This window comes from Arachis ipaensis, chromosome B04 (genome assembly GCF_000816755.2).
Source record: "Arachis ipaensis cultivar K30076 chromosome B04, Araip1.1, whole genome shotgun sequence".
In the NCBI taxonomy this organism is placed as follows: Eukaryota; Viridiplantae; Streptophyta; class Magnoliopsida; order Fabales; family Fabaceae; genus Arachis; species Arachis ipaensis.
Window position 1 is genome coordinate 14,550,178 of NC_029788.2, and position 12,033 is coordinate 14,562,210.

General features: G+C 32.7%; 1 protein-coding gene and 1 long non-coding RNA gene across 2 annotated transcripts; one reads left to right on the forward strand and one right to left on the reverse strand.

The window, feature by feature from the left end:
- On the reverse strand, positions 4,607-5,371 carry LOC107637613. Its single transcript, XR_001619428.2, has 2 exons — positions 5,320-5,371; positions 4,607-5,236 (listed from the first exon to the last, which is right to left on the reverse strand). It is a non-coding gene; the product is annotated as an uncharacterized LOC107637613 (long non-coding RNA).
- On the forward strand, positions 7,997-10,900 carry LOC107637614. Its single transcript, XM_021120854.1, has 3 exons — positions 7,997-8,314; positions 9,212-9,299; positions 9,464-10,900. Exons 1-3 carry the CDS (start codon positions 8,012-8,014, stop codon positions 9,541-9,543), a joined length of 471 nt encoding a protein of 156 aa, XP_020976513.1. The 5' UTR covers positions 7,997-8,011; the 3' UTR covers positions 9,544-10,900.

Here is a 12,033-nt window from a genome sequence, read left to right on the forward strand (position 1 = left end):
TGTCACAAAATAGCACAAACTTCTCTTGATTGATGCATAACTCTTGTAGAAATTTCTTCATCCACAAGAGTTTCTTAGAGGCTTCAACAACAGCAATGTATTCTGCCTCTGTAGTAGACAAAGCAACACATTTCTGAAGTCGAGATTGCTACGACACAGCTCCCCCTGCAAAAGTCATCATATAACCAGAAGTAAACTTTCTTGAATCAAGATCCCAGCCATATCCGCATCTGTGTAACCATCCAACACAGGTTGGCCACTCCCAAAGCATAAACAAACTCTAGAAGTACCATTAAGGTATCTGAGAATCCACTTTACTGCTTGCCAGTGTTTCTTGCCAGGATTAGAGAGAAACCGGCTAACAACTCTAACGGCATGAGCAATATCCGGTTTGGTGCAAACCATAGCATACATCAAACTGCCAACTGCAGATGCATATGGAATCTTCTTCATTTCTGCTTTCTCTTTCTCACTTGTAGGACATTGCCGCGAACTCAGCTTGAAATGACTAATGGGTGGAGTACTAACAGGTTTGGAATTACTCATACTAAATCTCTTGAAAACCTTCTCAATGTACTTCTACTGCGACAACCACAGTTTTTCATTTTTCCTGTCACAAGTGATACTCATGCCAAGGATTTTCTTTGTAGGACCCAAATTCTTCATAGCAAAGGATCTGTTCAAGTCTTTCTTAAGACTTTCAATCTTCTTAGTGTCATGACCAACAATTAACATGTCATCAACATAAAGCAAGAGAATTATAAAATCACCATCAGAGAATTTCTTAACATATACACAATGATCAGAAAAAGTTTTACTATACCCATGACCTTCCATGAAGGAATCAAACTTCGTGTACCACTGCCTTGGTGCTTGCTTCAGCCCATATAAGCTCTTCTTCAACTTGCATACAAGGTGCTCGTTTCCTTTAACCTCGAAACCTTCAGGTTGCTCCATATAAATTTCTTTATCTATGTCACCGTGAAGGAATGCAGTCTTCACATCAAGCTGCTCAACCTCTAAATTCAAGCTAGCCGCCAACCCAAGCACAACTTGAATAGAGGACATCTTCACAACTGGAGAGAAAATCTCCTCAAAATCAATACCTTTCTTTTGCTCAAAGCCTTTCACAACCAATCGATCTTTGTACCTTGGCCGTGAGAAATTTTCATCCACTTTCAATTTGAACACCCATTTATTTTTGAATGCTCTCTTACCCTTCGGCAACTTCACAAATTCAAAAGTATGATTCTCATGCAAGGATTTCATTTTTTCTGGCATGGCCTTTAACCAATCTTCCTTATGCTCCTCAGACATAGCTTCCTGGTAGCTCTCTGCCTCCCCAGTCTCAATGTTCATCACATACTCATGAGGAGAGTATTTTTTAGAAGGATGTTATAGTTCTCTTTTTCCTTGATTTAACAGCATTTAGTAAAATGTCACAATAGATCTTCTATAGTAATATTATGAGAAATATTACAATAGACCTTTTTTGGTAACACATAAAGAAATATTACAATAGATATATTTTGTAACACTTAAAAAAATGTTATGATAGATATTTTATGTAACATTTAGAAAAATATTACCATAGATATTTTTTTGTAACACTTAGAAAAATATTACAAAAGATCTTTAGTAACATTTTTTTAGTTATATTATACTATTTTTTATTTTATATTATACACAATATAAATATACTGTTTGCTCATTTGGTTATTGCATCTTTGTGAGTAGTCACAAGTTGTTCGAATGCTGTCCTGGCTGTTAGAATATCATCATAACTACCTGACTGAGTAATTTTTCCTCCCTCCATCACCTGGAATATGTTTTGTGACATTTGACATGAATTAGTCTTTAATGTGTAATGGAATATAACACCAAAATTGTATCAAGTGGTCAAGAGAAAGCTAAAGAGTTTAACAAAAATGCTACATCTTGACCCAAAACATTTAAATGAATAGCCTATGCTTTGTTTCAAATTTATATCATTCACTTAAGTCAAACTTAACCAATGTGAGATTAAATGACTCACGCTTGAAATCTCAACAAAATTGAGATACTTTACCAGGATTTTATCAACTTCTAAGAGAAACTCCACTTGATGAGTCACTAGAATAACTTTTTTTCCCTGAGAGATGTCATGACACATTCCTGTAATTTCATAAATGTAAAAAACATTAGTTTATTTCAAATATATTAGGGCTATAGTTTTGTTGTGATTGAGAATCCAAAGTGAAATCTTTCTTACATTGAATAAATGAGCAGCAGTGTGCGCATCAACTGCACTGAAAGGATCATAAAAAAGATAAATGTCAACATCATTGTACACTGCTCTAGCTAGTTGAATCCTTTGTTTTTGTCCTCCACTCATGCTGATCCTTCTCTGACTGATTTCTATCAGATTTCCATGGCTGAAATCATTGATGTCCTTATCCAAGGCCAGGCCTTAATGGTATTCTGATATCTTTTCTTGTTCATTGGCTTGCCAAAGAGTATGTTATCTCTAACGGTCCCACTTTGGATCCAAGAAATTTGAGAAACATATGCTATGGTGCCATATACATTAATCTGTTTTGCATTATTATGAAATGCCATTTAAGTATAAGAAAAATGTGTAAGATACTAAAATGATAAGGTAAATAATCAAAATAGTTGGGTACACTGATCCCTGATCCCAAGTAAAGTTTCCACCTTCAATTTCTACAGCATTGTTGTCACCATCTGAACTTTGCTTGACACTCCTTACAATTTCATTACTGCCTAACTCTTCAGCAAGCAAAAAGGTATTGAGCCGATCGAAAGATACCATAACTTGGATAAGAACAGAGAGAGCCTCAGGGATCATCCTAACTGGTTCTGACATGATCCTCAATGTTGCAAGAACTGTGAAAATTGTCCCTGCATGCAATGGAGCACTATGGAACAGAACACATCCTAGGAAGACAACAACAGAAACAATTGTAGGAGCTATCCAATAAAGAATTGAGCCATAACACTTCATGATCTATGTCTTAGATAACCATATAAATTCTTTCGCGCGAAGCAACTCAACCAAGCTCTTGAATTTTTCCTCCTATGATTATAACTTGATGATCTTCATGCTGTTAAGTATCTCTGAAGTTGATCTTAAGCACTCATCTTGTGCTAACAAGAAACTGAGACTTTTGTATCACCTTTGCAAATGGTATATTGAGTAGTCCACAAATTATGAAAGGAATTAGGCCAGGCAGAGCACCAAGACCTATTTTGATCAGAATATGCATTATATTGATCAGAATCTCTGACTGTAAAATCATGATAGTAATATTGTACTATACTTTGATCTTAAATCTTAAGGTGAAATAGACTCTTTTAAATTGTACTATGTCTAAGTTCTTCTAAGATATATAGTAACAAAGTTTTTTGAGACATTTCTTCATATAATGATACTAAACTTGCTTTTAAATTTAATTTTTGGCTATGCTCCTAACATAAAGGCTATAAATGCCTATTGAAAATTGGTATAATTCTCATCACTAGACATGTAGTCTTTGATGAATCTATTTTTTCCTATTTTGGATGTTTATGTCACTACAAGAAATATTAGCTATAGCGACTAATTTTTAGCGGCAATAGCTTAATGGCTACTGTTTGTTTTATTTAAGTTATATTTTTATGGCAATTATATATTTACCACTAAAACTATATATTATAATGAAAATTATTATTATTGCCACTAAAAAATATATGAAAAAAACTTTTAGTTAAAAGCTTTTAGTGGCAATAGTGTTATGGCTAGTAGTATTCTTACTAAAATAATATTTTCATAACAATTGACCAATTAACTGATAGAAGGAGAGTGCGTGAAACAGAGATAGAAGAGAGCGCTCACCCCCGAAACTCTAAAAGGGTGTGTGTGGTTCAAAGATTAAATTTTATTACTAGGAATGTTATTCCTAGGAATATAATACCTAGGAATAAGATTACTTGGAATAGAAGATACCTATGTTTGTTTATAAAATTTAATGTCTTGGAATGTTATGTAATAATCCTAGGAATAAATAAATTTTTGTTTGGTTGAGTTTAAATTTCTTAGTCATATTATGTAATATGTCAAAATTACCCTTACTCATTCAAATTAAATTATTAATGACTAAAAATTAAATATAAAGCTAATTAAATATTATTTTTTACATTGTTTTTTTTTAATTTACAAAATATCTCTAATAATAAATTTACTAAAATACCCTTAATATTAAATATGTTCAAATAAAATTATTATTGATTCTATTTTTTTAAATTTACTTAAATACCTCCAATATCAAATATGTTTAACTAAAATTATTATTGATTCTATTTTTTTTAAATTTATCAAAATACCCCCAATATCAAATATCTTTACTTAAATTATTATTGATTCTAAATTTCACTTAATAATATGTTTAATTAAAATTATTACTTTTTTTACATTTTGAATTTACAAAAATACTTCTAATAAAAAATTTACTAAAATACCCTTAATAAAAATATGTTTAATTAAAATTATTATCGATTCTAATCTTTTCAAATTTACTAAAATACCCCTAATAACAAATATATTTAATTAAAATTAACATTATCACAATTAAATTCACTAAAGAAACATTACTATTATCCAAATGAAAGTTACAAAGAAGTCTCAAAAGTAAAAAATTACTTGCACTAATAAGCATACATGCACAACTCTTATACAAGAACACAAACACATAAACAAAATGAAATCAATGTTACGACAGACAACCTTACACATAGAAAAATTATTACAATTATCGAGCGTGATGTCTTCTCCTCCATTGGTTCCACATTTCTTGTGCAAGTTGATCTCTCCATCTACCCCAAGCATCACTCGTTTCAATATGGTGGATCGTCTCACCATCTACTCCAAGTATATTTTGATCTTCTGTCTCATCAATAGGATCCACAACCATCACTCTTCTAATATGATTATGCAAAAGGCAACAAGCAGTTATAATTCTTCCTTGAGTCTTAATAGGATAAAATGATCTTCCCCTTAAAATTCCCCATCTTGCTTTCAATACTCCAAATGCCCTTTCAATGACATTCCTAGCTTGTGAGTGTTTCATATTAAAAAACTCTTGAGCTGTACTGGGTTGATTATGTGGATTAAACTCACTCAAATGATATTTTTGTCCTCTATAAGGTGTCAAAAATCCTTCACAATTCATATATCCAGCATCACATAAGTAATAATGACCTAGTGTGACATACACAATTGAACAAAATTAATGAAAGATCAAATGGTTACTTTAATAACATATTAAAGTCTCAATAAAATACCTTGGGGAACACTAAACCCATTGCGAAATAGTGCATCTCGCAATACCCTAGGCAAGGCCAGTTTAGGAATATAAATAACTTTTCTTTTCTTTTCTTTCTGGTAGCAATGTCAATGCAGTAGGAAACAACAAGAAAAGACAAGTTTAGGAATATATATATAATATAAGAATATGATATATATAAATATTTTTTATTTCAAAGTTTAATTTTGTCCAAACAGATGGTGCACACAAGCTACATAAGAAAACCATGCTCAATCTATGTGAGTAATGAAGAAGTACCAGCAACTCCTGTAGTAAGACACAAAAAGATAAATATCTTACTTTTTATATTGATTCAAAAAAGAGAACCCGGTCTTAACCATGCTTTATACAAATTAGAGAACTTCAATTCTAATCCAAAACACAAGCAGCCAGAGGCACTGGTATACTACTAATACTAGTCTAATGAACCCACTCAAATAATAACCATAACCTCATTGAACTCCCATGTCATCATAAGCCTAGCATTTTTGTATACTCGTATAAAGTTCACATACATATTAATAAAGTTCACACAAGAAAATATGTTCTGCCTAAGAAGTAACTACAACAGTAACTATTTGAATTTGTGCAATGAAGACATTGAGAATAAACTGAAACATCAGAACAATGCATTTTTGAATATTTTAAATTTAGCATGTTTAATCCAATAAAAAAGGAAAAACTTTTATATTAAATTTCCAGAAATACCCAAAAAGAATTGTAAGTTAAAAGCTTAAGTTGAGGTCTATTGAATTTATAATTTAGTATACGAGTATGAGGTAATTTAAAAATAAAGGAAATGAATTTTGATTAAAATTCATAATATATATCAAGAAAGATAATGTTAACAATTTTTTAACAATTCAATATTGAAACATGAGCACCACAACCAATAACCTTTTACACCATGATTTTACTACCAATCTCTCCGTTAAGATGGAACTTTTCCTTTTAAGTGGAACCTCAGATTTAAACTATGAATCTGTTTGTTCTTTAGTTCACTTTAAAAAAGAGAAAGAGAAAGCTTGACATAAAACTCCAACCAATCTAAAATTCTCACATATCAAATCATCAAAGCAAAACTGAAAAGAGAGAAAAAGAAGGAAACATCAACATACCAAAAAGAAAAAAATGCTCAATTAGAAGCAGCAACAGCTATAATTTCTTGTTGAAAGATGGTATTGGTGCGAATTGTGAAAACAAAAAAACTTCTGTTCATAGGAAAGAAATGTTAATACGAAATAAAAGAAGTGAAAGATGGTATTGGTGCGAATTATGGTTTATATTAAATCTATGGCTTGACTTGAGTAGTGAGTCATTTATATGATGATGCAATAACAATGACTTGGAACCAACTAAACTAAAATGCAAACTCTGACTCAAATTAAGGAAGAGTACTTATTAGAGATACAAATTGCAAATTGGACAGTCAAGTCAAAATTTAATGAGATAGTTATATTACATTGATGATTCATCATTTCATTTCACTCATAATTATGTTTACTTGTTGAAGCTCGCATGATATCAAGAGCAGGATTAATAATTCTTTTGCCTAATAAAAAATCTTCTTTTGCTTCACAACTGGAAATCAAATGCATACAACACAAGTCCAAAGAAATCCCTCAATCAAGCATGGTCCAAAAAAATAACAACCATAGTAGCAAACTCTCAAACACAACATTGGAGAAAATCTCCATCATGCAACTCAATGCACATACTCCTGACAAAAACATAACTAATATTTATAAAAAAAAAACTTGTTTCACATAACAAAATATCACAGCCAGTAGAATCATATAACTTATTCACAAAAAATTGATGTTTTTTTTTCTAAAAATCCTTTCAAACATGAATCATTATCATAAAAACAGGAATGAGTATACAGAAAGAAGTATTAGACCTAATCAAAGCAAGATATTAATCACTATTAAATACTATAATCAATGAGCTCAGAACTGAAACTGAAATCACATTCCAATTCCAAACAAATTAAGTTAATAATATTTCAAACCTAGAACAAACCTGTTCTTGAAAAAGATGAACAGGAACAGGAAGATGCGAGGAGGGAGAGAGGCGAGGGAGACAACACGAATACGAAGCACAACTCGAGCAGACGCAGAGGCAAGAGACGCGCGAGCAACCGAGCTCAGACGGAGGAGAGAGGCCACGCACAACCACACAACGCAGAGGATCTGAACAGAGTCGCGATGATGGCGGCGAAAACGCAGTGGCGGTGAACCGAGATGAGCTGTGATGACGAACACAAACGAGAACGATTTCCTTCTAGAATAAGAAGCGTGGTGGCCATGCAAATCCAAATCGGCGGCGAGGCGGTGCCGACGCCGGTGGAACCTCCGTGAATTTGAAGAAAAGCCTCGTTAGGGATTGGTTTTCATGGAGGAGGGGCTCTCTACTAGGGTTTCATTTTGTTTGAAATGAATTGGAAAAAATCTGAAAAGAAGGGTTGGAGTGAAATTAACAAGGGTATTTTGGTCTTTTTACTTTGTTATACACATTTCCTTCCCATTGGAATCAAAGATAACCAGGGGGGAGATGGGAATTAAATCAGTGGGATTTTGATTCCAAGGAATAAAACTTGCCTGGGAATATATTTTAAAACTTTGAAACAAACATGGGAATAAGATATTCCCATCTAAACATTCCTGGGAATGCTTTCGTCGGTATCGCCACTGCATTCCAAAGGCTTCTGGAATCGAGTAAAGGCTCCTCTTCTGCCTCTGAGATCGAGAGTAAGCGCCTTTTTCGTCAACATATCTCCTCCACGAATGACTCCTTGGACTTCATTTTCATCTGATCTGCCTCAGATCCGCCTTGCTGTCATCGTTTGTTCGTCTCAGATCTACGTTGCCAAGGTCTTCCAGCCACCGTTGCTGCTCTTGTCGCAACACCACACCTCTGCCGCTTGTACCGCCGCCGTTCTTACGCGTAGACGCACAAGATTATTGCTGCTGGTAGGTCTTCTTCCTTTATTTTTTCGATTTTGGTTTGAATATTTAGAAGCATGTGATTCTCTCTGTGTTATTACTTTTGTCCTGTTTGCTTGCTTTGTTTATGCTTAGTTTTCTAATTTTTTGAGTTTATGTTGCTTGCTTCGTTTGAATTTGCTTTCTGATTTTGCATGTTGCTTGTTAGGTTCATTTTAGCTTCATAGTTATATAAGTAATCATTGTTTCATACTAGTATATAAGCCTTGTACTCAATTATTTCACATCATCAATGATTCCAATCCTCATCTATTCTCTTAATTGTAATATTTCAATACTTCACTGTTGTTGAAATTCTCTGCTCTTCTAGTTCATGTTTCTATGAATGTAATGTGCTTATATCAGAAAGGAAAATATTTATCTGAGACGTTTGAGACGTCAAATCTGCTAAATCAATATGCTTACTACTTCTAGTATTAACCCTTAGACTTTCTGCTTGATTGATAGTAAAGATGTAGCGTGAAGGGATTGTGAGGAAGGAATGTTTTTGTATAATGAAGGTGTTTGATGAAATGCCTCAAAGGAATATGAGTTCTTTGAATTTTATAGTTTTCTCCTTGTTTATGTTTACTAGGTTTAATTTTTGGAAAATGGAACTTTGTAAATGAGGCAGGTTCAATTGATGAATTAAATTTAATAGCATTTAAAAATTCTCTCAAATTTTAAAATTTTTTATTTATCCAAACACATTTATAGTGATCAGTTCATAAGGAACCATTGCTACACTTGAACCCAGATGCCATTTTTAGGGAAAATCATGGCTACTATTTCTTTCATTAATGTTTTTTGTCCATCACTAACATAATTTATGGTTTTTTTCCCTTATAAATGTGCTTACTAATATCATAAATGTGCATACTAAAGCATTTGGCCAACAACTTTCTGATTGGACATGGCGGATTTTCTGACCTCTACCCACAGTGCCAAGTGGATCTTCACTCCTCGACAGTTGGTACTTGTTTCTTTTTATCATTTCTATTCATCTATGTTTCTTTTCCGGCTGTAAGGACTTCTTTGAAAAAGAAACCATAAATCATGACTCATGAGGCATAGTCCTTTATGTTCTTGTGAATTTTTGTATTGAGTACTGTGGTGATCAACAATCTTCAATTTCAGGTCCCCATGATGTTAAAATTAGAATCAAAGCTATTGGTATTTGTGGAAGTGATGTTCATTACGATAAGGTAAGAGCCTGAAAGTTCTTATTATCACTAATTATTAGTACTCTAGCGTTTGCTTAATTCTGTTCTTTGAACACTACTAAACTTTGTTGCTAGACTATGAGAAACCTATGGTACTAGGGCATGAATGTGCTGTAATCATTCAAGAACTTGGCACTCAAGTTCAATCTCTTGCAGTAGGGGACATGGTAGCCTTAGAGCCTGGAATCAGTTGCCAAACATACCCATATATGAGAAGATATTCATAAATCAAAGTTATTTTTTGGATACAAATTTGATACATGAGAAGATTTGTAATTAAAAGAAGCAACACAGTCGAAGTTGGAGGCAGTAAGAAAAATAGAAGGCAATAAAGAGGCAGCAAAAATGAAAAGAAAGTCAAAGTTGCAATAAAATATAATGAGTGAGTGAAAGACACGTGGATCAAAAAAATATGAAGAAAGTTGGTATCTCAAAGGTTAAGGCTCTTACCAAGTCTACATAGAAATCAAATTTAATGCAGAGATGAGAATGAGTAATGATGACAAAAGCCACCGCGCTTTTGCATATTATATATATTGCTCAATCAATATAACAGTGCAAAATAGATTACAAAAAATAAATAAATAGAGGAATAAAAACTATAAGAACTTGGCACTCAAGTTCAATCTATTGAATGTTCCATTATGTTTTCAGGTGGTGCATGATCCGTGAGCATCTATTCTGTTTTTTTCTAGTGAATTTGTACTTGAATTACTAAGTTTAATCAAGATTTAATATATTTTAGCCATTTTGAATGCTACTTTGAGTCGTGTGCAATTTTACTTATTTCAAGTAACATTTTGGATGAATTTTGCAAAGTTTAAGCCAAGACTAGAGAATGGAAAAAACGAAGAATTGATGTTGTCCACTCCACGCTGAACTTGGAATCAACGTGGAGCACTAACCCTCCATCCAGTCAATTCGGCCTTGTCCACGCTGAACTTGGAATTTTCTAAGTTCAGCGTGGAATCCACGCACTAAAGGAGAACCATGTACTATCCCACGCTGAACTTGGAATTTTCCAAGTTCAGCGTGGATTCAAAGGAAAAGCGTGAATCAATACTGCCTCCTCCACGCTGAACTTGAGGTTTCCCAAGTTCAGCGTGGACCCTCAACACGCATGTGGTCCCCAGGCTTTCATACAAAGCTGCGCATGAAGACAAATTTATTCTGATTGAATTTGTATTTTATTTTAAAATAGGAAAAGATATTATTTTAGTTTTAGAAAAATAATTTACATTAATTAGGATTAGATATAAAAAGGGAAAAGAATCAGTCCTTCGGGGTTCTTCTTCTCTCTTAGACCTCATTCCAAAATTTACAATTTTTCAAAATCCTAATTTTCTCTCTGAACCATGAGCATCTAAACCTCTACTGTTAAGGTTAGGAGCTCTATCTATTGTATGTATTGATACTATTATTTTTCTATTTTAATTCATATACTGATTTATAATTCAAGAATTGTTTTCGTTCTTTATTTTATGAATTCGGGTGGAACAGAAGTATGACCCTTGTTCTAATTGAGTTTTTGTATAACTTGGAAAAGCTCTTTACTTGAACAACAGTTTGAAAACAATTTCTCCTAAATTTCTAATTATCTGGACTTAACGGGATACGTGACATATAATCCTCTTATATTTGGGTAATTAGGGTTTTTGTGGCATATAAACTACAATTGAACTTCACCTTCTAATTGGAATTAAGTGACCAAGAAATTGGCGGTTGATGAATTTTAGAGGAGACTAAAAAGGTCTAAGGAATTAGGGTTTAGTCACATATAGTTTGCCATGAATTAAATCTTGCATGATTAAAATAGTTAGTAAGAAAAGTCAATTCGGAAAATAGATAACTCTGAAGCATTAACTGTTTCTCTATATATTATTCACAACTTGTTTACTGCTTGCTTTCTGATATTCTGAATTTACTGTTAATGCTTTTGAACCTTCAACACCATTTTCTGTTTGTCTGACTAAGCCAATCACTTAACCATTGTTGCTTGATCCATCAATTCTCGTGGGATCGACCCTCACTCACTTGAGGTATTACTTGGTACAACCCGGTGCACTTGTCGGTTAGTTTGTGGGTTATAAATTCCGCACCAAATTTTTGGCGCCGTTGCCGGAGATTGATTGTGATTAACAACTACTCGTTATTTGATTCCTTAGATTAGATAATTTTTTTTTTAATTAGTTTTATTTTAATATTATTAATTTTTATTTTTTATTTTTTGTTCCTTTAATTCTTTTCCTCTTTTTCGTTAGTATCTCCCTCCCTGTTTCTTTCTTTTTCTTTTCTTTTATTATTTAGTTTTAAAAAAAATAAAAACAAAAAAATAAAAAAAACCTAAGAATTTTTTTAAAAATAAGAAGACTTTCGTTCTCTTTCTGTTATTTATTTCTCTTTTAATATTTTATTTTTTTTCTTCAATAGGCGTTTTAGCTTTGAATTTATTTTAATTTGCACCTTACATTTTCAAATTTTTCT